At 41.9% G+C, this 26,998-nt stretch overlaps 1 protein-coding gene across 1 annotated transcript in view; it reads right to left on the bottom strand.

Moving 5' to 3' along the window:
- Positions 1-26,998, bottom strand: part of LOC136872175 (A disintegrin and metalloproteinase with thrombospondin motifs adt-1-like) — a 188,654-nt gene that overhangs the window by 30,446 nt on the left and 131,210 nt on the right. The window contains exon 13 of the mRNA XM_067146013.2: positions 9,992-10,112. Within this exon, the coding sequence (XP_067002114.1) occupies positions 9,992-10,112 (121 nt within the window). The remainder of the gene's footprint in view (positions 1-9,991; positions 10,113-26,998) is intronic.

Genomic DNA, 26,998 nt, shown 5'->3' with positions numbered 1-26,998 from the left:
TAGTTGATATTTAGGTTAAGGGTTTTGAACACTTAAAACTATTATTTAAGTCTACATTAATTGCAGCCTGCAGCAATCGTAATAAAAGTGTTCCCGTATGTAATGTAGAATTATACATTAAGTCATATTTTGAATTTTATACGTCACATTTTTATGGTTTTTAGGTCATAAACGGATACATATTTCACACATCATAAACAAGGTCCCGATGTCGATTATTATTTCTCAAACTCCTGTTGAAGAGCGTAGGTCCCCACGAACCTGCTACGCAGGCGTAGCAGGGGGAGAGGTGATACTCCCACGTGGCGCGTCCCAGGTGGCGGATAGGGGGGTCCTAACCGGCTTGCCGGCGGACTTGAGGGAAATAAAATACCTCTCGCGGACCAAACACACTACCCCCTGCGGGTGGGGGACGCACATGTAGAATACACCCGCGGTATCCTCTGCCTGTCGTAAGAGGCGACTAAAAGGGGCGACCAAGGGCTGACTGAATTAGAACCATGAAACTAATTTTGAATCGTACCATCACGCGGGGAACACCGTAGGTTGCCTGTGCTTGCGAGTAGTACCACTAAATTCGGTACGAAATAGGTTTGTGATTAGTAGCAGTTAAAGCCTGGCCTGGTGGATTCCAGTACCCGTGCGTCGTACCCATGTGTGCAACACCGCGGGTCTGGGCGTAGCCTGTGAGTTATACCACTATATGAGCAGCACCGTGGGTCTGCATTGCCTGTGATTAGTACCCACTATGTGAGGAACACCACGGGAATACCGGCGCCCGTGTTTAGTACACCTAGGTGGGGAACCTTCTCGGTTTGCGTTGACTCTGAGTTGGGCCATTGTGTGAGACACACCATAGGTCTGCGTTACTTGTACGTATTGCAATACTTATGAGTAGTACCATCTTTTGTGGAACACCGTGAGTCTTCGCTACTTTTGATTAATACCCCAACATGACACATACCATGGTTCTATTTTACTCGCGACATGTACCATTCTGTGGGGCCTTAGACGTGGATTTTGCACCCCCCTTTAGACACCAAGCATCATTGTGCTTTATAAGTGGTTCCTTGGTCGGTAATAATGTTATTTTCGATCTGTATTGAGTCCGATCCACTGGTTTTTGTTTGTTTGTTTTGTGTTTTGTTGAGTTCCTGTCCATCCATTCATTCTTCATGCCATATTTTATTTTTATTTTGGTCAGTGGATGCCTTTGCAATTTTTGTTCTTTCCTTTCATACCATTAGGGGCCGATGACCTTCGATGTTAGGCCCCTTAAAACAACAAGCATCATCATCATCATCAGAGCGTAGGTCCGAGATCATATTAAATATTATTTATTGCTTCAAAGGTAGATACACGGAAGAATGTTTCCGGGAAAGTTACAACCAACCTGTCCAACAATCCAAGGGCCTACATCTTTCAATTTAAATGTTATTGTTAGAGATATCAGCAGCGATATTACATTCGTTTACCCCGCCGACAGCTGTCTGTTACTGTGTTAGCCCCTACTCGGCCTCGCTTAAATTCAAGCATATTGCATTCGAATGAGTTGGAGTTTCATGCCCTACGCCTTATATTGCGCCAGGCCATACTGCATGAATAAACATACTACCATGACGAATATAAGAACCAAGTGTGATGACTCATCAAGTTCAGGCGCGCCCCGCCAGACAGCGCTAGAGTTTGGTAGCTCCACAATACCTATCAGCTGGTCTTAGGAATGGTGACACAGGAAATGTATTACTCCGTAACTGATAAGTATATACACTGTCTTTTATTTTTTTTTAAATGAGAGATTACAATTAAAATACCACGGCAGAGAACAATGGAAAAATATCATACACGGAAATAAGAGCTACGACTTTCATCACATGTTGCGAAAAGCACAAGTTACTCGAGTGTATATATACATAAATAACACAACTCCCAGCGTATTAAAAACACCCATGAACTATTTAAAGGTAATAATCTACTTACCATCTCAGTTTGTCGGTTACTGGACTTTCGAAGGCTTGCGTGAAGATTTGGCGGATGTTCGAGATTGTAAATCTCGCCGGATTTCTTTCACTCTGAAGAAAAATCGGCACTTCAGATAATGATAAACAAGGCTGGGGATTATATCTATAACATGTTGAAGACAACAGCCAGCACCTGAAGGATCAACTGAAATTTTGTCTATAGAATCGATACAATCAAAACATATTTCGCTCCACATCGATTTTGAGTTCAGTTTTTCACTAAATACTTTCTCGGCCTGGAAAAGAATGTCACATATACTTTTCGAAGGGCGTGTTAAAAACACTTCATTATTGCTTGAACCGTAGTCTTTTATTTCGGAGAGAACTGAAAATGTACTATAATTATTATCACGAAGAGAATGAGCACAGGGCGAACACTTAATAAATTTAGAAGAGTGCTTAACAACGTACCCAGCCAAATGGTTCACTAAACACTTCTCAATCGAAGAGTTTCGAACTGTGTATTTCTAACCTGCTTCTCCAATAAATTAATTCTCAATTTTGCTGAGTTTAGACTGGATCTAGCTCGATTTTAATTTCGATTAGCATTTTTAGGCGCCTTTTGAGCGATAATATTATCTTTTAGGCATCAGAAAGCACACTAGAATAACCCAAACTTTTATCAACATTAGACTGGCCTTTTAATTCTCCACTTGCTGCTACACTCCCGTCTTCAATCTTCTTCTTCTCCTAATGGTGTCTAAATTCTTTATTCCTGTTGGGAGTTTCACGGGACTTAATCTCACTTGAAAGGTATTTCGGCAAATTAGGGAAAATGTGAGGCACTGCTCCTGGACGTAATTTCCATCTCTCACGAGGCATAACCACTTTTTCACCATTCACTATAAAGTTATCTGATTTTACTATCAAATCATCAGAGAAATGAACTTGACAAATTCTACTATTCCTTTCGTGGAATAGCTCTGGCCCATTTTTCAAATTTATTTCTATCCTTCGGTGGTGAAAAGAATTTTATACCATTAACTACTCTACCATAGCCTGACTTATAGCCAGGCACAAAACAGTACGGCATGTTGAACTATTAATTTAATCAGGCCACATAACACACGTGCTTTAAGTGCTCGACACACAATGAACTGAGTTTAGGAACTGAAAGCAAAGGAAATTCAACTTGTTGACTTGAAATATCTCGCACAATAACATCTCCCGCCTTTTCCAACACATGGTTTGTCGGTCTATTGAAGCACGTGGTGGACACCGACGTTTGCAGTACTCCCAGTGGCGGGTCCACAAATTACCACGCTATAACAGTTGAGTCAACACACTTGGTTCTTATATTCGTCATGATACTACTATGCACACACCAGGATTATGTAGGTACTGCCTATATTCATCATCATCATCATCATCATCATCATCATCATCATCATCATCATCATCATAATATTCTTCTTCTTCTTCTTCTTCCTCTTCTTCTTTTTCAATCAATCATTGCTGATCTGGATTTAGGGCAGTCGCCCAGGTGGCAGATTCCCTATTTCTTGTTTTCCTAGCCGTTTCTTAAATGTTTGCAAAAGAATTGGAAATTCTTTGAACATCTCCCTTGTTAAGTTATTCCAATCCCTTACTCCCCTTCCTACAAATGAATATTTGCTCCAATTTGTCCTCTTGAATTTCAAAATTTATCTTCATACTGTGATCTTTCCTACTTTTAAAGACACCATTCAAACTTATTCGTTTACCAATGTCATTCCACGCCATCTCTCCACTGACATCTCGGAACATACCATTTAGTCGAGCAGCTCGTCTCCTTCCTCTCAAGTCTTCCCAGCCCAAACTTTGCAACATTTTTGTAACGGTATTTTGTTGGAAATCACACAGAAAAATTTGAGCTGCTTTTCTTTGGATTTTTTCCCGTTCTTGATTCAAGTAATCCTGGCGAGGGTCGCATACACTGGAACCATACTCTAGTTGGGATCTTACCAGAGAATTATATGCCATCTCGTTTACATCCTTACTAGAACCCCTAAATACGCTCATAACGATGTGCAGAGATCTGTACTCTTTATTTACAATCCCATTTATGTGATTACCCCAATGAGGATCTTTCCTTATATTAAGACCTACGTACTTACAATGATCTCCAAAAGAAACTTCCACCCCATCATCGCAGTAATTAAAACTGAGAGGACTTTTCCTATTTGTGAAACTTACAACCCGACTTTAAACCCCGTTTATCATCATACTATTGCCTACTGTACATCTCGCAACATTATCGAGGTCATTTTGCAGTTTCTCAAAATCTTATAACTTATTTTTACTTTATACAGAATAACATCATCTGCAAAAAGCCTTACCTCTGATTCCACTTCTGTACTCAAATAATTTATATATATAAGGAAACATAAAGGTCCTTGAGGAATTCCCCTCTTAATATTTATGGGGTCAGATAAAGCTTCGCCTACTCTAATTCTCTGAGATCTATTTTCTAGAGCCACCCATTCAGTCCCTCTTTTGTCTAGTCCAATTACACTCATTTTTGCCAGTAGTCTCCCATGATCCACTCTATCAAATGCTTTAGACAGGTCAATCGCGATACAGTCCATTTGACCTCCTGAATCCAAGATATCTGCTTTATCTTGCTGGAATCCTACAAGTTGAGCTTCAGTGGAATAACCTTTCGTAAACCCGAACTGCCTTCTATCGAACCAATTATTCATTTCGCAAACATGTTTAACATAATCAGAAAGAATCTTTCCCAAAGCTTACATGCAATATGTTTATATAGGACGGGCGGTAAAGAAATCAAAGAATTTGAAAACAAATTCACAATCAAAGGAGAGGAAACTCTGAGATTTGCTGATAATATATTATCTGAGTCTCGGGAAGATCTGAAAAATAAAATTTAAAAAATAAAAGAAAAACATGCTGAATTGTATGGTCACAGTCCCAGCATTTGGCTGGTGTGAAAATGGGAAACCACGGAAAACAATCTTCACGCTGCCGACAGTGGGGTTCGAACCCACTATCTCACGGATGCGAGCTCACAGCTGCACGCTTCTAACCGCACGGCCAACTCGCCCGGTCGGAGGTGGAGCAGCAGGCCTTTTTATACAATTTTAGGTTCGGCCATGGGCCGGGGCCCCTTGGCACGCGGGAGCCCAGGCCTGCAGCCCCTTCAGCTCCCCCCCCCCCCCCCTGTTAATCCGGCCCTGCTTTCTTTTGTCCACGTTTTACTTCCATACAATATCACACTCCAGACGAAAGTGTTCAAAATAACTTTTAATCCCTTTATCAGTGTTCGAAGTGGGCAAATTTCTTTTCTTAAGAAAGATGACTTTTTTACTTATACCAGTCTGCATTTCATATCCTTACTTCTACCATCGCTAGTTATTCTACTAAACCCCAAATAACAATATTAATTTACTTCCTTTAAAACTTCATTTCCTAATCTAATATTTCCTGCATCTTCTGAATCCGTTCGACTGCACTCCATTACTTTTGTTTTGGATTTATTTATTTTCATCTTGTACTCCTTACCCAAGACTTCGTCCATAACAGTCAGTAGCTTCTCAAGATCTTCTGCAGTCTCAGATAAAATAACAGTATCATCGGCAAATCTCAAGGTTTTGATTTCCTCTCCTTGGATTGTGATTCCCTTTCCAAATTCCTCTTTGATTTCCTTTACTGTCTGTTCTATGTAAACACTGAAAAGGAGGGAGGGACAAACTGCAGCCTTGCCTCACTCCTTTCTGGATTGCTGCTTCTTTTTGAAAACCCTCGATTCTTATCACTGCAGACTGATTTTTATACAGATTGTAGATAATCTTCGTTCTCGGTATCTGATCCCAATCCCCTTCAGAATCTTAAATAGCATGGTCCAATCAACATTATCGAATGCCTTTTCTAGATCTACGAATGCTTAGGTAGAAACATACAAATGACAAATGTTATTAAATTTAAGCTCTAAAGATTTTACGGTAGGTAAGGTAGAAAATCACTTTTGCTATATCACTTTCTCGCTATCGCTGGATGGCTGTATTCCAGCAAACTGACTTTTTTATCTGCGGTTTATTTCAGGTTAAGACTCCAGATACTTTAAAAGGTTGGAATGAGGTGCATTTAGCCGTGGAGGTAAAGCAGAGACGAGAATAGAGTTAAAATCCCACATTCGACTATCTTAGAAGTGGGGTTCGTACTAATGGGGAGACCTTTCGAAAAAAAAGAAAAGAAAAAAATGTATCGACGAAAGAAGGAGAATGGCCACGAAAGGCGTGAAAACGAAAGATTCTCTAGGTCTCAGGTCAGAGGTTGGAGACGGAAAAGAATCAGAGTTGCCCAAGTCAGGTCAAAAAGAGAGGAGTCCGGCACAAGTAAGCAGAAACAATGTCAGACTCTACTAGATGACCCAACGTTGCCAGCCCGCACTCCCTAGTTGAGAGCCCTTGGGGTAACCCGTATTAATAACCTTTTACGACAGCCACGGGATAACGTGTATGTATTCTACCACCCCGACCCACAGGGGGTACTTTTTTATTTATTTATTTATTTATTTATTTATTTATTTATTTATTTATTTATTTATTTATTTATTTATTTATTTATTTATTTATTTATTTATTTATTTATTTATTTATTTTAGGTAATAGTGGGTTCGAACCCCACTGTCGACAGCCCTGAAGATGGTTTCCCATGATTTCACATTTTCACATCATGAAAATGCTGGGGCTGTACCTTGACTAAGGCCACGGCCGCTTCCTCCCCTCTCCTAGCCATTTCCTGTCCCATCGTCGCCATAAGACCTATCTGTGTCGGTGCGAAGTAAAGCGATTTGTAAAATAAAAATAATATTTATTTATTTATTTATTTATTTATTTATTTATTTATTTATTTATTTATTTATTTATTTATTTATTTATTTTTCGCATGGCTTTTAGTGCTGGGGGTGTTCAAGGACAAGTTCGGCTCACCTGGTACTAGTCTTTCTGCTCTACACCCATGGGAGACCTGCGCATTTTGGTGTGTGATGATGATGATGAGGTAGGAAGAGGGTGAAACCCGGTGTTGGCACAGAACCTACTTCTGTCGAATGACACTATCAACAGCGTCATATTCCCTCACTCTACAGGGTGTATCAGAACGATACCGACAAAAGAAAATCTGCTCTTCGTGTTAGGTTATGAACGATTGTACAATCGGATTAGCGGGAAACAATTCGTTTCGAGAAAATGAAGTTATTTGATAGATCCGGGCGCGCGATTCAAATTGATGTACTCGCTGTATTTGCTATGCTACAGCACACACCGTTGCCGTGCTTAAGGGAAGAGAAGGGGAGGGAGGGGAAGTGGGGTGCATGATGGAGACAGAGATAACGCTCCGCTTTTTTTTTTATCGGGGGGGCCCCCGAAGCCCGCTCCCCCCGCGTGACCATCGACTCAATCTACATGGCCTCCGACATCCTATTATTTCTAAGAAGAAGAAAGAGATAGCAGGGAGGAGTGGGAGGTGATACAAGGAGTATCTGCCGGTTTCCGAGTCAGACTCGCTACCACGGCAAGAGTTTGTGTTAGGTATGTGGTGTTGAAGTATGGTATTGAAGGGTCAGGGAAAAACCACATAGGCAGAAAGAAGAAAGAGCCTACATGTAAAACCTGACACTCCGCGATTGTGCGCAAGTAGTTACGTGCCAGATGCGACCGTGCCGGATGCGACCCGGCCATTATCGTGCCAATAGCGACCGAGTGGATAAGCATCGTGCCGCATGCGACCCATCAATCACTTACAAAATGATCTGCATTAAGGGCTGTCACCAAGTGGCAGATTGCTGATAAGTAGCTAACTTGGTCTTTTCTAAAATAAAGGTCTGACACCGTGGTTAGCAGGCTCGAGTGCCGTTGGTCGAAAGAAAAATATAATAATGTTGCTGACTTTAGTCCCAGTAACTACTTTTATGGTTTAAGGAGACGCCGAGGTGCCGGAATTTAGTCACGCAGGATTTATTTTACGTGCTAGTATATCCACCGACACAAAGTGAACGTATTTGAGCACCTTCAAATACCACTGGACTGAGCCAGGATCGAACCTGCCAAGTTGGAGTCGGAAGACCAACATCTCAACCGTCTGAGCCGTCTGAGCCACTTAGCCTGGATGAAGAAACTCATCATCAGAATGTTGACCAGCAGGGTAGGAAAGTTGGTGGTAGTTTCCAATCACTAGATTGCATGCCAAAAGCCTGGATTCAAATCCGAACCTTTTCGCTGTGTTCAAATGAAGTGAGTGGATACGATGCTGTTGATGGTGATTCGGCCATCGGATGGCGACGTAAAGCATTGAGCAGACCCCTTGGTATTGTTCGAGAGGAGTAGGCTACGTGCCGAAACCGGGTTTCATCTCTCCCTACGTCGTTATTATAATCCCACATCCAGACGCGCAGGCCGCCCACGGGAGTCAGGTAGAAAGACCTGCACCAGGCAAGCCGAACACGTGCTCGGACATTCCTGGTACTAATAGAACACGATAAGTAAGTAGGCCTAAGTCGTAAATAATTTCAGAGAATTAAGATCTTTTTTTTTTTTTTTGCTAGTGGCATTACGTCGCACCGACACAGACAGGTCTTAAGGCGACGATGGGATAGGAAAGGGCTAGGAATGGGAAGGAAGCAGCCCTGGTCTTAATTAAAGTACAGCTCCAGCATTTGCCTGGTGTGAAAATGGGAAACCACGGAAAACCATCTTCAGGGCTGCCGACAGTGGGGTTCGAACCTACTATCTCCCGAATACTGGATACTGGCCGCATTTAAGCGACTGCAGCTATCGAGCTCGGTCGTTCTTAAAATAACACGAAGAGCATCCCTCACGAATCTATAGAAATTCTGATGGTGAATTTTGTTTCCATCAACGGGACTCGAATCGGTTAACCACGTTGTCGAACCACATAGACTTGACGCCTTAACACTTACAGCCAGCAGGAGGGCTATGGGGTTCATTATATCATGTAAGGATAAAAATATAGTTATGTTGATATATTGTACGAATATTTTGCTCCACCCCGTCGTTAAAACGTTTGATTGGAGCCCTTTCTCATCTAGGCGTATAGTGGAATACGATGACCAGGTCTAGAATCCTGCGAGCTTAGTCAACCGACCAGGTCATAAGAACCAAGAAGCCGAACACACGGCTCAAACATCCCGACTCTTGGCTCATTTATTATCCGGTTTAAGCCTTTTTCGGCCTATTCCAAATTCATACTCCACCTCATTAAATTATATCAAAATTGAGCCTGAAAATGCCCGTTTCTTCGGTAGCTTGGTTACCCCTCACACTAACTAAATTACTATAAAATCACAATTCACACAGGAAAGAGGGGGTTTTAGCTCTGGCTTAGAGGAAAATACCGCCTCCAGCTCAGATTTTCGTCCCCCACCCCCACCGGCCAGTGCAGTAAACTAGAGATTTTCAGACTCATCGGCTAAACCCTAAGAAACGGATGAGTAAGAGGACCTAGATTTCTCCCTGGGACTACCCGCCTCCTCCCCAAAAGGTACCTATCATATAGGTTACCTAGTCTTAGCCTATACTTATTACAAATACACACCTACCGAGCTCGATAGCTGCAGTCGCTTAAGTGCGGCCAGTATCCAGTATTCGGGAGATAGTAGGTTCGAACCCCACTGTCGGCAGCCCTGAAAATGGTTTTCTGTGGTTTCCCATTTTCACACCAGGCAAATGCTGGGGCTGTACCTTAATTAAGGCCACGGCCGCTTCCTTCCCACTCCTAGCCCTTTTCCTGTTCCATCGTCGCCATAAGACCTATCTGTGTCGGTGCGACGTAAAGCAACTAGCAAAACAAAAAAAGAAATACACACCAGCACTACATATCACTTGCACACTGATGGAGTTCACAGAGTTATATTTCACGTTTTTTACATGAAGCAGGAAATTACAGTCGAAATCTCAGTCTAATTTCCCGTTCGCACTGTAGGTTACATTTGTAGCTTAAGTTAGACTTACCTTTGGATTTCTCAATACAGCCTGAAGCACATGCTTCTGTCTTCCAGGCACTCCAGCCGCCTTTCACCACTTTGACAGGTTTCTTCCGTTGCGACGCCACGCACTCTCCCCCTTGACAGGTCTAAAAACATAACCTTGTTTTGTAATGTTACATTATGAATAATTTATTGCATGATCAATTAGTGAATAACTGCGACTGGCAATCATCATGACAGAGATAACTTCAAGTGGCTAGTGTTTTAATAGATATTTTGACAAATTCGAATATTGTATACAAATTTAGATAACATTTAACCTGAAATGAAAGAGTGTTGATATTTTAAAAACGACTTCTTCAGGCAGTAATCTTGTTTCTCTTGCTACCATTTACAAGACATCTCCATAGCTCTTCAGGACATGATTCTCAACTTTCATTTCAGCTATAGTTGATAACTGTTCCAGGCTTGTCTTTAACTTTTCAATGTCCTCTACTTCTTGATGTACCTCCACCAATCTAGCTTTAATATTTTCAATCTCAGAACTCGTATCTCCCTGAGCAGTTCCGGTGGTCTTCAACTTCTCTATCTCCTTTTTCAACTCAATTATTATCTCATCTTTCTTATTGGCTTCCTCCAGCTTACTCTTTAACCTCATAATTTCTTCACTCATTTCTTTATCTGCACTACTTTTTAGTCTTTCAATTTCCTCATGCAGCTGATTTATAGTCTCATCTTTCTTTTTGGCTCCCTCGAGCAACATATCTATTTCATCTTTTGTTTTTCTGTCTGCAGCACTCCTTAATGTCTCAATTTCCTCATTGAGTTTAGTAATTGTGTCAGATTTCTCTCCTGCTTCTTCTAAATAACTCTTTACCTTCTCAATTTCCTCACCTATTGTCCTGTCTACACCACCTTTTAACATCTCAATCTCCATTTTAAGCCGAGTGATCGTTTCATCTTTCTTATTAGCCTCACCGATCAGTTTCTCAACTTCCTGGTGCATTTCGTTGTCTATTTTTTTCTTTAACATTTCTATCTCTTCGTCCAACTTGGCAATTGTTTCATCTTTCTTAACAGATTCTTCGAGGTTCTTCTTCAGTTTTCCAACTTCACCACCTGATTCTTTGTTAGTACTCCTCTTCAAGTTCTCAATCTCTTCATTAAGCTTAGCGATGATCTTATCCTTCTTGATGACTTCTTCCAGACTATTCTTCAGTTTCTCAATGTCTTCACTCATTTCATTACCTGATCCACTCTTTAACTTGTCAATGACCTCCTTCAGCTGAGTGATGGTTTGGTCTCTGTTATTGGCTTCTTCCACGTTTCTCTTCTCAGTTTCACCACTTAATTCCTCTCCTGCAGTACTAATTTTCTCAAGCTTCTCATGATTTATATCTTTCTTGTTGGCTTCTTTCAGGTTATTGTCTAATTTCTTAATTTCGTCATATCTTTCTGCATCTGTGTTACCCTTACAAATTTCAAGGTTTTCATTAAACTGATGAATATTTTCTTCCTTTTTGTCTTCTTCCAGATTGTTCTCTAAAGTGTCACTTTCCTCATTTAATTCTTCAATTGTATCTTCCACTTTTCTTTTATTTTCCAAATCATGTTTTAGTTTCTGCACCCCACCGATTTCATTTTCTTCCATCTTGTGACTTTTAATCAGCCTTGCTCTCAGTCTATTTTCTCTCTTATTTTCTTGGTATGATTTTACTCTTTTTCAAGACACTTCTCTACGATACTGTAGGTATGTCAGATTTTTGTTGGCTGATATCATGCAATTCCTTCCTCGCTGATCATCCACGCTATAACTTCCAAAATACGACAGAATGTGTAGTGTTGTAGCGCATACACAACGGTTGAGTGAAGGGATCATAGACAAGTACCAAGCTGTGAATCTGTGCGTGAAATATAAGCTAATTGTGTGTTAGTAATATTAGAGCTCAGGTCTTTATTAGAGATAAAATAATTCACATGTGAAGCACAGGAGACCACTATATTTCCAAACAAAATCCTTCACTGCAAGGAGGTTATATCAGCCCAACACGCGAAATGAGATAGAATTAGTGGAGTGACAACAGGTAGACTACCAAAGAAGATGAAGTACAAAAGCGACACCTGTAGGAAAGTAGTCGGAAACCACAGATTCTCAATTGAAAGCAAAGAACACAACAGGGCTCTATTCCATAATCGCTATAAGTCTTGCATTATAAGTGTTTGAAGTTGTAGCTTGTAGAAGGCAGTTCCTCAAAGAACTAACATATTTGCTTGTACTACAAGCAAATTCGTTAGTAGCTATAAGTTATTTTACCTGATTTCACAAGTATTTTCTTCCACAATCATAGATTAATACTTGGTACCTATGTTATGAACGTTCGTAGTAGTCAATTTACATTAGTCATTTTTTTATTAATGTAAAATTGTTCAAAGATAATCAAGTTTTTATGGTTAGAACATAATATCCTTTAAACTATTATACTGATACAGCTCAGTGTCATCGTCATCACATGGACTATTACCATTTCAACAGCATTTTAAGAACATCATTTCTCCAGTCTTGTTGGCGCAACATGAGTACAATGGGTCACCACTTGCATCGCCGAAATCTACGCGCGGTATGACCGTCTGCCAACCTGTTTACTTGGGAACTAAGACAAAGTGCAATGACCGCGGCCTCTCTCAAAGGGTGCGCGTTCTAAGGACAGAGATTGTAACTTTCAACACATTCATATATGCGTGGAACGACTGACTTTTGTTTACTTCTCGCTGCCTTCTCGCGGAGGACGTAGTCTGGCGGTGCACAAGAGTGCATACTTGTCTACTCAGGAACTAAGCCCACAGATTGGAGCCAGAGAGCCTGGACCTACTTAGGACAAGACCATTGGTCTGTACTAGTTAGAGCAAGGCCTGGACAAGACCATTGGTCTGTACTAGTTAGAGCAAGGCCTGGACAAGACCATTGGTCTGTACTAGTTAGAGCAAGGCCTGGACAAGACCATTGGTCTGGATTGGTTAAGATAGGGGCTGGAAAAGATCATTGGTCTAGATATGTTAGAGTAGGGCCTGGAGGAGACCAATGATATGGGAACAAGTAAAGGGTATTTGGGGGCGTAAGCCCCCAGGTTTGAGTCGCGAAGCGGCTATAGGCCTCTAGTTTCCTGTGGAAACGCCATTGGTCTGGACTGAATAGGGTAGGATCTGGGCAAGACCATTGGTCTTTTATCAATACTATCTCCCTCGTTACTCAACTTTCAATACATAAACATACGCGCGAAACGACTGTCGTTTATTTACTTCTGTGCTTTTATTCTACCGAGGTTGGTAACGGAATCTAATGATCAAGATTGACGGGAATGACGTCACGTGTCATTTTACGTTGGTCATTACTCATTAGGAATGCAGGTAGCTACAGGAGCTATGGAAAATTGCGTGTAGTGCGCTTTATTAGGTTATACAAGTAAATGTAATTCTAGGGGTGGGATGGTGGCCCCTGGACATTGCGTTGAACAGATCTCTCCTCTGACACTCATTCCAAGTACGATTTAATTAATTTCTACTTCCTTATAATGTTACAAAATTGGGTTATACGGACTGCATTTTTACCTCTGCGTGGGTTGGTGGAAGTAAGCTAAATTAATTTAGCATGCCGGATAGTTACAAAGCTATTGGTGTTGACATGTGGCTAATGACCACATACTAATTTGTTATCGAGACAGCAGTGCATTTAATGTCACAAATCCCAGTCAGTAACTGTCTCTGTTGTTGATTCATTACCTCTGTTATTCCATTTACCTGTGCTTTAAATCGGCGCTGGTTGATAATGGAATGTAATTCTCATCATTGATGGAAATTACGTCATATCTGATTGTATGTTGGCCATTATCAATGCTAGTAGCTATTCTAGCAATGAAGAATGGCGCCTGCTACATTTCGTTAGATTATGAAAGTAAATGTACTTCTGGGGACAGGTTTGAGCGTCCCTGGCTTTCGTAATAAACGCACCTCTTCTGGAAAAGTTAATTCCACGGAACCCCTACATTTTACATTTTTTCTACTTCCTCATCTCGTTATAAATCTTACGCGAACAGGTCTGGATATCTACCAGTCGTTCTCTCATCAATTCTATTAATTACCTCTTCATTCCTGATTCGGTCTACGCATCTTAACTTCAGTATCCTTCTGTAACACCACATTTCAAAAGCTTCTATTCTCTTTCTTGATGATGATGATGATGATGATTGTTGTTGTTTAAAAGAGCCTAACATCTAGGTCATCGGCCCCTAATGGTACGAAATGAGACGAAATGCAATGACAATTTAAAAGTACAAAACTCATCCACTGACCAGAATTCGAAACGTGATGATGAAGAATGAATGGATGAATATTAATTTAAAACAATCTGTGGATCCGACCCACAATGCCTCACCTTCCTAGAAACAATATTACTGACCAAGGGACTACTTCCCAGGCACAATCCTGCTTGTTGTCTAAAGGGGTTCATATCCAGGTCAACGGTCTCTCGTAATGGCACTTATCGCTAGTAAAGTAGAACCATAGTATTTCTCAAGTTGCGGTACTAATCAAAGGCAGCGTAAACTCCCGTGATCCAAACATTATGCCACTACTCACAAGTATTGTACGTTGTACAGATAATGCGGACCTCAGGTGTTTCTCACATAATGGCGCCACTCGTAGGCAACGCAAACCCATAGTGTTCCTCACCCAGGTGTACTAATCGCGGGCGCCGTATAGTGGGTACGAATCACAGGCAACGCCCAGACCCGTGGTGTTTATCACATAATGGTACTCGTACAAATCACAGGCAACGTAAGCCCGTGATTTTCCGAATATAGTGGTAGTAATCACAGGTACTGGAAACCCACAGTGAACCGCTCTCTGCTGCTACTAATCACAAACCTATTGTGTACCTAACATAGTGGTGCTACTCGCAAGTAAAGGCGACCCATGGTGTTCCCCGCGTGATGGTACTAATCACAAGTAGTTTCGTGGTTCTAATTCAATCATCCCTTGGTCGCCCCTTTTAGTCGCCTCTTACGACAGGCAGGGGATACCCGTTGGTGTATTTTTCGTCTACGTCCCCCACCCACAGGGGGTAGAGAGAGAATAAAGAAGATTTTTTTTTTGCTAGGGGCTTTACGTCGCACCGACACAGATAGGTCTTATGGCGACGATGGGATAGGAAAGGCCTAGGAGTTGGAAGGAAGCGGCCGTGACCTTAATTAAGGTACAGCCCCAGCATTTGCCTGGTGTGAAAATGGGAAACCAGGGAAAACCATCTTCAGGGCTGCCGATAGTGGGAGAATAAAGAAGAAAAAGAAGGGATCAGTCACTTAGAAAAATTGAAGTAACGGACGAAGAAAGGCAAGGGCCACGAAGGGCGTGAAAATGAAAGACGCCCTAGGCCTCGAATGCTCGAATACCGTCGGGGTCGAAAAAGAACAAAAGTTGACCAAGGGAGGTCGGACAGGATAGATGAAAGTGAGGAGCCTGGCACAAGTGGTGGTGGTGATGATGATGATGATGATGATGATGATGATGATGATGATGCTTGTTGTTTAAAGAAGCCTAACATCGAGGTCATCGGCCCCTAATGGTACGAAATGAAATAACAAAAAGTTCAAATTCATCCACTGACCAAAATAAAATAAAAAATGTCATGAAGAATGAATGGATGGACATGAACTCAACAACAAAAAACCAGTGGATCAGACTCAAAAAAAAAAGATCGTAAATATTATTATTACTGACCAAGGGACCACTTATAAAGCACAATGATGCTTGATGTCTAAAGGGGTGCAAAATCCACGTCTAAGGCCCCACAGAATCGTACATGTCGCGAGTAAAGTAGAACCATGGCATTTGTCATGTTGGGGTACTAACCCAAAAGTAGCGAAGACTCACGGTGTTCCACAGAAGATGGTACTACTCACAAGCATTGCACTTCGTACAGGGAACGCAGACCTATGGTGTTTCTCACACAATGGCGCCACTCAGAGCCAACGCAAACCGATAAGGTTCCCCACCTGGGTGTACTAATCACGGGCGCCGGTATTCTCGTGGTGTTCCTCACATAGTTGGTACCAATCACAGGCAACGCAGACCCACGGTGCCGCTCATATAGCGGTACAACTCACAGGCTACGCCCAGACCCGCGGTGTTGCTCACATGGGTACGACGCACGGGTACTGGAAACGCCCAGGCCAGCCTCTTTACTACTTTTTTTTTTTTTTTTTGCTAGGGGCTTTACGTCGCACCGACACAGATAGGTCTTATGGCGACGATGGGACAGGAAAGGCCTAGGAGTTGGAAGGAAGTGGCCGTGGCCTTAATTAAGGTACAGCCCCAGCATTTGCCTGGTGTGAAAATGGGAAACCACGGAAAACCATTTTCAGGGCTGCCGATAGTGGGATTCGAACCTACTATCTCCCGGATGCAAGCTCACAGCCGCGCGCCTCTACGCGCACGGCCAACTCGCCCGGTGCTCTTTACTACTACTAATCACAAACCTATTTCGTACCAATTTAGTGGTACTACTCGCAAGTACATGCAACCCATGGGGTTCCCCGCATGATGGTACGAATCAAGAGTAGTTTCATGGTTCTAATTCAATCATCCCTTGGTCGCCCCTTGTGGTCGCCTCTTACGACAGGCAGGGGATACCACGAGTGTATTCTGCATGTGCGTCCCCCACCCGTAGGCGGTAGTGTGTTTGGTCCGCGAGAGGTATGTTATTTCCCCTCAAGTCCGCCGGCAAGCCGGTTAGGACCCCCCTATCCGACACCTGGGACGCGCCACGTGGGAGTATCACCTCTCCCCCTGCTACGCCAGCGTAGTAGGTTCGTGGCCTGGCACAAGTAAGTGTAAGCAATGCCGGGACTTAGCTAAGGGACCCGTGGTCGCCAACCCAGGCTCCCAAGTTGGCAGCCTCTGGGGCCCCTTTTATTCGCCTCTTACGACAGGCAGGGTATACCGTGGGTGCATTCTTCATCTGCGTCCCCCACCCAAAGGTAGTGGATTCTCTTTCTGTCTCTTTCTTTCTTTCTTTCTTTCTTTCTGAGCTAGTTATTGTCCTTGTTACACTTCCATGCAATGCCACCCTCCAAACGAAACTCTTCAGAAACATCTTTCTTATTCCTTTATCAATGTACAAAGTGAGCAAATTTCTGCATTTTATGTCTTCCTTACTTCTGCCATCATTATGTCTTACTTACTTCTGCCATCATTATTCTACAATCCAAATAATAATATTAATTTATTTCCTTTCAAACTTCATTTCATAAGCGAATATTTCCTGCATCATCTGAATCCGTTCGACTGCACTCCATTACTTTTGTCTTCGATTTGTTTGTTCTCATCTTGTACTCCTTGTACTTCACTATACAATTCATCAATTTCTCCAGATCTTCTGCAGACTGAGATAAAATAACAATATCAACAGTCTATGATGAAGGTGTAATGTATGTGTGTATTTTTTTTTTTTTTTAATTCGTTAGGGCCATCTATGGACCACGGTGCTTGTGTTTTAGCTGTTTCTTGAAGTCATCGTCGTTGTTTGCCACAATTGGTGTTCTTAGCGGCTGGTTTGGCAGCTGTTTTCTTGTTGGTACCTCGAGCTTTCCTGATGGCCCAGTAGTCCTTCATTTTCCGGCTAAATTCAATCTTACGTTCCTCAGACCATTTCCTGGTCTCGTCTTTTGGTCTGTGGGTAACTTCTGTGAGGGATGTTACAAAGGATTTAGTTTTAAGAGTTGTATGATAGTTACTCCGATCAGCTATGTCGTTTTGATTTATGTGGAGTTCCGAAAGGTCCTTCTCCACTTGCTTCATCCACACGAACCCAGTAGCTTTGCCCTTGTTAGCAGCCTTGAAGATCCTATGAGATAATCTATTTGAGTCCATTCTGGATAGGTGTCCGTAAAAAGCCAGTCGCCTTCTTCTGATGGCATCTATGAGATTTTCTTGGTGTTTATATAGCTCACGATTTGGTTGATACCATCGGCTTCCATCTGGTAAAATTCTTGGTCCCACTATCCGTCTCAGGAACTTTCTTTCTTGTACCTCGAGGGCTCTTAGTGGGGTCTTCTTAGTTAAATATAGACACTCTGCTGCATAGAGGACTGACGGTCTGATTACTGCATTGTAGTGTCTTAGTTTGACATTCATCGACAGATTTTTTGAAGCATACAGCTTTCTACAGGCATGGTAAGCCTTATCTAGTTTGAGTCTCCTGTGTTCAAGAGCCATTGTTTCGCTGAGGTCCTCTGAGAACCATTCCCCAAGGTACTTTACACTTTTGACTCTCTTGATGTAGATATTATCACTGACTCTCATCTTTCCAGGGGCATCTTTGATGTTAGTAACAAACTCGGTCTTTCCTATGTTGATCAAAAGACCCGTTTTAGCCGCTATTGAGTGCAGTGTTTGGAGCTGAGTAGTAGCCTCCTGTATGTCATTTGCCAATAAAGTCAGATAGTCTGCAAAGGCTAGGCATGGTATCCTCAGGTTGTCTGCTTTAATCCCCATCCGTAATCCAGTGTTCTCTGGAAGGAATCTCATCCACTCTCTAATTATCTTTTCCAGAACGCAGTTAAATAATATACATGAGATGCCATCTCCTTGTCTCACCCCTGTTTTAATGGCGAAACTCTCCGAGAGTTGTCCTCTAAACTTTACTCTGGCTGTGGTATTGTGCAAGGTTGCTTGCACCAGCCTGTTGATCTTGTCGTTAAGTCCTAGTTCTCTTAATGTATTGTAAAGAGTAATTCTATCTACTGAGTCGTATGCTTTCTGGAAGTCGACAAATATAGCTACCCATTGTCGAGCTCTTGATTTGCTGTATTGAAGGATGGTCTTCAGATTTTGTATCTGCTCGGTACAGGACCTCGATGCTCTGAACCCTGCTTGATATTCTCCTAACTCTTTATCCAACTGTCTTGTGACATGGCGTTCCAGAATTTTGGAAAATATCTTATAGGTAACAGCAAGGAGTGATATTCCTCTGTAGTTACTGGGATCTGTTTTGCTTCCCTTCTTGTGGATTGGATGGATAATGGCTGACGTCCAATCATCTGGGGGCCTCTCACTAGTCCATATGTCCAGAATTACTTTATGTATGCTCCTGAAGGTGTGTTCTCCGGCATGTTTTAGCATTTCTGCTACTATCCCGTCTTCTCCAGAAGCTTTATTGTTCTTGAGTAATTTAATTACATCTCTGACTTCTTCATACGTTGGAGGAGGGATAAACTCAGTATTGGGGTTAGTTGGTTCTGTAACTTGGAGACGTTCAATAGGTTCTTCTGCATTTAAGAGTCCTTTGAAGTAGTTAGCTAGGGTCTTGGTACAATCGCTGTCATTAAGACACAGCGATCCATCTGGTCTCTGGAGATGTAAAGCAGGGGAAGCGAATTGGGTTGTTTGTTGCTTGAGGCCCTTGTATAGATCTCTAGAGTTGTTCCTTACAAAATCCTCCTCTGCTTGCTTAATCAGTTCCTGGTTGTGCTTCCTCTTGGCCCCTCTTATGATGCTCGACGTAGTTTTCCTCTGTGCAATGAAGGCTTGTAAATTAGCTTCGTTCTTATGTACATTCCATTTGATCCACGCTAGCCGCCTAGCTTCTATAGCTTTATCACATTCGCTGGACCACCACGGATGCTTGTTCCCTTTAGGTCTATTGGGGATTGTTTCCTGAGCCGCTACTGTTATGGCATCCCTAAGTTGATCCCATTTTGTAGATGTGTTAATCCTGTTGGTATTATGAATCAGCCTCTCTTGGTAACTAGTGCTGTCTTCTTTGAGTTTGGTGATATCAAACCTAGGGATCTTCGTGTTTTTTGCTAACATACCCGTGGTCTTTATTAGTGGTTTCAGGTTCGTTTTAACCAGAGACAGGTAGTGATCAGAGTCAATGTTGGCTCCTCGTATCACTTTGACATTCATAATATCCCTGTGGTGCAGCTTGTCTATTGCTACGTGGTCAATTTGGAATTCACCCATCATGCTATTTGGGCATCGCCATGTCATTGCCTTTCTGGGAAGGTGTTTGAAAGCTGTAGACATCAAAAGTAATCCATACTTGGTGCAGACACTGATTAAGCGTTCCCCATTTTTGTTGGTTCTCTTATGGGCAGGATATCTTCCGACAATCTTTCGGTATTTCTGTTCTCTACCGATCTGGGCATTGAAATCTCCTAACAATATAGTCGTATGATGATTTGGTACTTTATCAAGGGTTTCTTCAAGGGCATCCCAGTACTGGTTTGTCATTTCTGGGTTTTTCCTGTTAGAGTCATTGGTAGGAGCGTGGAAGTTAATCATTGAGTATCCCCTATTCTTGCATCTGAAGGAAAGCACCGATGTTCTATCGTTTGGTGATGAAAAGTCAAGTATGCTTTTAACCAGTAGATGGTGTACTGCGAAACCAGTCCCAAGGAATGGTACATTTTCCATTACTCTATTACCAGGTTTCCCTTTATATATTCTATATCCTTGAGACTCTATGGCTTCTTCGTCCGGAAACCTAGTCTCTTGGAGAGCTGCTATACTGATGTTCTTGTCGTTCAGTACATCAAGTGTATGCTTAAGCTTTCCGGTCTTGATCAAGGAGTTTATATTGATTGTGGCTAGATACGTAATATTTCGTTTCAAGTTTCGTTTAGATCCGACTGGGTCACATGAAGGTGTAGGTCCCCCAGAATCCGATGACCTACTTGTGGATCGTCTACCACCTGAGGTATTATGTTCATTAAGTTTGTACTTCATGTTTGATACAGTCTATCACACAAGTGATTAGGTTAGGTCACCCGAAGGTAACAAGTTTTTAACTATCAGGGTTGTAAGCCCTGAAGCCCCCAGCACTGATCGGTTCACTGACCCAGTTTCCGCTGGGATTGGTTACCCAACCTCCACTGGGTTGCTCAGTTTAGCAGGGACACCTCGTGCAGGTTACGTGCTGGAGTTGGAGTGAAAGAGGCTAGTTGGATTCTCTTGCTGAATCCAATATGTTATGTTGCAGATGGCCGGCAACGACGCATTTCACTCCCTTATTTATTTATTTATCATTCACAGCATGCTCATGACATGGCAGTAATAGTGCATGTTTGAGTAATCATATTACAAATTTAACTTAATTTTCTAAGTACATGTGAGATAGGCCTACATTCCTAATTCGATGGCTGTTATTATGTACATAAGCAAACAAAATAATAAAGCAAAACATTACCCTTTTTTCACAATTGTTCAAATGCAATTGATTTCATGAAACATACGAACTGTTTAAAATAAGTTTTGACAAACCTATTTTTGCTCACTGGCCATGAATCTGTACCTAAAATATTTTTAATTAAAATGCTTCTTTCTCTCAAGTAATTCACAATGATTGGCATTACATGGAAATTTTAAAACGATGAAAATAAGCTCTTAATTTTCCATGACCCGTAACCATTGCGGTGAAAATGTATGTATGTATGTATGTATGTATGTATGTATGTATGTATGTATGTATGTATGTATGTATGTATGCATGTATGTATGTATGTATGTATGTATTTATTTATTTATTTATTTATTTATTTATTTATTTATTTATTTATTTATTTATTTATTTATTTATTTATTTATTTATTTATTTATTTATTTATTTATTTATTTATTCATTCATTCATTTGTGTCTTTATTAAGTGGCAAAATTAGGGCTCTTGGCCCTCTCTTACACTTAACCACATACAATTTTTTTATTTGTACAGTATTCATCTAAAATATCATTGTAATCAATTACTGTTATTGAGATATGTAAGTCATGTATATATGTATGTATGTATGTATGTATGTATGTATGTATGTATGTATGTATGTAACCCGGTAATAAAAGGCATTTTGCCACGAATTCGGGCTCTAGTAATCATTGTGGAATAGTGGTGGTGGTGATTATTTCTTTAAGAGGAAGTGCAACTGGGCAACCATCCTCGACTAACATCGGAGAGAAGAAAGGGAGGGATCCGATATTTCGAAAAATGAAAATACCGGCCGAAGGAAGATAAGGGCCACGAAGGGCGTGAAAATGAAAGACTCCCTAGGCCTCGCTACGTAATAACGTCGGGGTCGGAAAGGAACAAGAGTTGACGCAGGGAGGTCGGATAGGATAGATGAAAGTGAGGAGCCTGGCACAAGTAAATTGAAGCAATGCCGGGACTCAGCTTAGGGCCCATGGTCGCCAAACGCTCTCAAGTTGAGATGCCCTGGGGCCCCCTTTAGTCGCCTCTTACGATAGTCAGGGGATGCCGTGGATATTATTCTACCACCCTCGCCCATAGGGGGGCATTGTGGAATAGTTCCAAGGTGTCAGCGGTTTCAATCTGGTCCTCAAGATGCTAGACAAACTGTGAACCAGGCTAGCGATGAAGAAAGAAGTGTTACACAAGGAAAAACTGTCGGTAGGCGGTCATTATTGTAAATTGTAACGGCCGCAAGGTTTTGAGCGTTTCTTAGACTTATTTTTTAGAAATAAAATACAAATATTATGTGGAGACGTCAATCCTTCTTTTCCATTGTTAAATTTGTTATTCTATTCACAACGACAGCTAACCTCCAACTGAGCGCACGAGTCAACACAGCGCCATCTTGTAACAGAGTATGCGTGTGACGTCACATATTTAGCACAAATTTTGCCTTACTATTTCATGAAAACTACGTTTCAGATTTTCTTATTTATTTTTTTTTATTTATTTATTTATTTATTTATTTATTTATTTATTTATTTATTTATTTATTTATTTATTTATTGCAACAGATAGCCTCCCCTTTTATCTGTCAGTTGAGACATTAAACATAATCTTAAGTTAAATACTCCCGGTGATATACGCATTCTACCCAAACACTAAAAGCGTCTTGAATTTTTTCTTACCATGTAGTCGTTATCGAGGAACGTAAGTCTACTTTATAAAGATAATTATATACATTTCTCCACTACACGGAAAGCATAGACTCCTGGTTTTGTTCATAGGCTTAGAAGACGTGAGAGTGAGTACAGATTATCTAGCTCGAACAACTACTAAGAGGGATTCCCGCCTTGGTAGCCTTTTATGACATGCAGGGGGGTACAGATAATGCATTCCTTGACGACACCCACAGGGGAGATAAAGAGTTCCGATAAATCAAAAGAAATATGTAGAAATTTGTACGTCCAAAAATATGGCAGCTGGTCCAGCCCACAATATTCCTATGCCATGTCACAAGGAAGCTCCACCTATCATGATCTACGACCAAGAAAATGGAGGCTGGTTTAACACACATTTTTTTCGCCATAAATATTCGCAAGATATGTATTATGAGAAAAATTATGTTGCCTTCGATGACGTTGCCATGTGTAAGGTGCTTTGCTGTGACCAAGACGAAACGCCAGTCAAAGACATTGGAAACTGGTTTAAAACATGGCGCCATTTGTAGGTCAAGCCGATGGCCCCAAAACCCCCAACATCCGAACTACACACACAAAAGCAACTCAGGATACAGTCAATGAATTCAATGACTACAGAAACACCAAAGAACGAACAACAGGTCAAAAATGTACACATCCATTTGTTTCGCTCAGTTCTAGTACGTATGTCATGAGTCACTGCATTTTTTGGATCACGTTCTACTATTTTGCTTGCTGATATAATTATTTCCTATCCCACGTACCTATATTCATTGTCGTATTTCTCATAGCTTTATTTTATTCAAAGCATTCCCTCCCGGAAATCCGAATGAGAGAATTAAAGCTCTGGAACATTTTACTCTGAAACCACCCATGACGGTTTTTGATGTTTGATTGATGTTTGTTGTTTAAAGGGGCCTAACACCGAGGTCATCGGCCCCTAATGGTACGAAATGATTGATGATGATGATGCTTGTTGTTTAAAGGGGCCTAACATCTAGGTCATCGGCCCCTAATGGTACGAAATGAGACGAAATGGAATGACATAATAAAAGTCTAAAATTCTCCACTGACCAGAATTCAAAAACGTGAGAACGAAGAATGAATGGATGGACATGAATTTAAAACAATCAGTGGTTGCGACCCGCAATGTCTCACATTCACATAAACAGACGTGACAAAATAGTATTACTGACCAAGGGACTACTGCTATAGCATAACACGGAATCGATTATGCGTGCAGTCAAAAGGGGGTCCTAAATCGCAGTTATCCGCCCCTCATAACGGTACTGATCGCTATCAGAATAGAACCATGGTATTTGTTCTGTTGCGGTACTAATCAAAAGTAGCAGACACTTGCGGCATTCCACACATTATTGTACTACTCAGAGCTTATGAAATTCGACATAATACAGACCTATGTTTTTCTCACTTTGCGGCGCCATTTACAGGCAACGCAAACCTATGGTGTTCATCACATAAGAGTACTAACCACAGGCACCTCTCCCTATCCCGTGGTGTTCCTCATATAGTGGGTACTAATCATGGGCAAGGCAGAACCATGGTAGCTATCATCCCATGGTCCTGCTCATATGGTGGTACTAATCACAGGTACTGCAAAAGCCGACCGCGCGGTGCTCCAGTGTGCTACTGATCACAAACCAATTTCGTACCTAATGTAGTGGTACTACGCACAAGTAAAAGCAACCCTTGGTGTTCTCCGCGTGGTGGTACTAATCACAAGTATTTTCATGGTTCTAATACAATCAACCCTTGGTCGCCCCTTTTAGTCGCCTCTCACGACAGGCAGGGGATACCGTGGGTGTATTATTCGTCAGCCTCCCCCACCCACAGGGGGTGTGTGTTTGGTCCGCGAGAGGTATTTTATTTCCCTCAAGTCCGCCGGCAAGCCGGTTAGGACCCCCCTATCCGCCACCTGGGACGCGCCACGTGGGAGTATCACCTCTCCCCCTGCTACGCTTGCGTAGCAGGTTCGTGGCGGTACGAAATGGGATGAAGTGAGATGACAAATTAAAAGTCCAATATCCTCCACTGTCCAGAATTCAAAGCGTGAGGACGAAGAATGAATGAAGGGATGGATATGAATTTAAAACGATCAGTGGATCCGACCCACGGTGCCTCACATGCACAGAAACTGGTACAAAACAATAGTATTACGGACCAAGGGACTGCTTCTATAGTACGATGCTGAATCGATTATGCGTGTTGTCGAAACGGGTCCAAAATCCAGATCATCGCTAGAAAAGTAGAACCATGGTATTTGTCATGTTGCGGTACTAATCAAGAGTAGCGTAGACTCGCGGTATTCCACACATTATGGTACTACTCACAGGTAATGAAATTCACACATGTATTACAGACCTAGGGTGTTTCACATATTGCGGCGCCATTGACAGGTAACGCAAACCTATGGTGTCCATCACTTAAGTGTACTAATCACAGGAACTCGTACCATCTCGTGGTGTTCCACATATAGTGCGTATTAATCATAGGCAAGCTAGAACCACGGGTTCCTTCATCCTATGGTGTCGCTGATATAGTGCTACTAATCACATGTGCTGTAAAAGCCGTCGATCCCTCGTTTGCTACTAATCACAAACCTATTTGGTACCTAACATAGTGGTACTACGCGCAAGTAAAAGCGACCCATGGTGTTCCCCGCGTGATGGTACTAATCACAAGTAGTTTCATGGTTCTAAGTTGATCATCCCTTGGTTGCCCCTTTTAGTCGCCTCTTACGACAGGCAGAGGATACCATGAGTGAATTCTTCTCCTGCGTCCCCCACCCACAGGGGGTTGTGTGTTTGGTCCGCGAGAGGTATTTTATTTCCCTCAAGTCCGCCGGCAAGCCGGTTAGGACCTCCCTAACCTCCACCTGGGACGCGCCACATGGGAGTATCACCTCTCCCCCTGCTACGCCAGCGTAGTAGGTTCGTGGCATGATGGTTTTTAGGAATATCTGAAAGGAACTTAAGGCTCTCCATACACGTACAGTTTCGCTCTTCCGATCGGGCTGAACAGCTGAAGACTGACAGATAAAACTGACGTGTGTGGTGCGGCCGGCCGGCCAATCGTTTGGACTGTTGTACTGTAAAAATTCCATCAGTTCTGACTGCAATGCAGGCGGAACGGATGTGTATGGGGGGACCACGGCCGCCGGCATGTCAAATGCTCAGTCAGTCTAGTCTCCGCGTGGATAGTGAAACATTGTATTTCTCCCGCATTGCAGTCATGGCCGCGTGGTCAAGAACTTGATCTGAATTTATTAAGGGGTTCAGAGGCCTCACTTCGCTGTGGAAAGTAAAAAAGTAAATACGTAAATAATTGCGCCAGTAATTTGGTACACTTGTAGCTCTTGCAACAAATTCATATAGGTGTAATTATGCCGGTCCAAACACTCTTTCTTTCGCACTATGCGTCGTTTCCTTTACGACGTATGTAATCCCTGCATATGCAAGCAATTCACCTAATGATCACATTTTCCCCACGAAAAACGTGTACACATCTACTGTACACTCAGCCAGATTACAGGACGGATCGATGGCGATGACTGATGATAATGATACTTGGAGTTTAAAGGGACTTAACATCTAGGTCATCGGCCCCTAATGGTACGAAATGAAACGAGATGCAATGACAAGTTTAAACTCCAAAACTCATTCACTGACCAGAATTCAAAACGTAACGATAAAGAATTAGTTGATGAATATACATTTAAAATAATCAACGGATTGAACTCGCAATATTGAAAGTTAAAAATAATTTCAAAATTAATCCACTGACTAGAATTTTAAAAAAGGCGATGAACAATGATTATGAACAATCAGTGAATTCGACTCGCAATGCCCCACTTTCCCAGAAACTATCTTCAAACAATTAGTATATACTAACCAAGGGACTGCTTTCAAAGCACAACCCTGAATCGATTATGTTTGTTGTCTAAAGAGTTCCAAAATCCAGGTCGACGGCTCCTCATAATGATACTTTTCGCTAGGAAAGTAAGAGCCATGGCATTTCTCATGCAGCGGTACTAACGTAGACTTACGGTGTTCCGCACATTGTGGTACTACTCACAGG

The sequence above is a fragment of the Anabrus simplex genome, chromosome 4, assembly GCF_040414725.1.
Source record: "Anabrus simplex isolate iqAnaSimp1 chromosome 4, ASM4041472v1, whole genome shotgun sequence".
NCBI classification, from domain to species: domain Eukaryota; kingdom Metazoa; phylum Arthropoda; class Insecta; order Orthoptera; family Tettigoniidae; genus Anabrus; species Anabrus simplex.
Note: the sequence above shows the minus strand (reverse complement) of the source record. Positions and strands in the feature narration are given on the sequence as shown.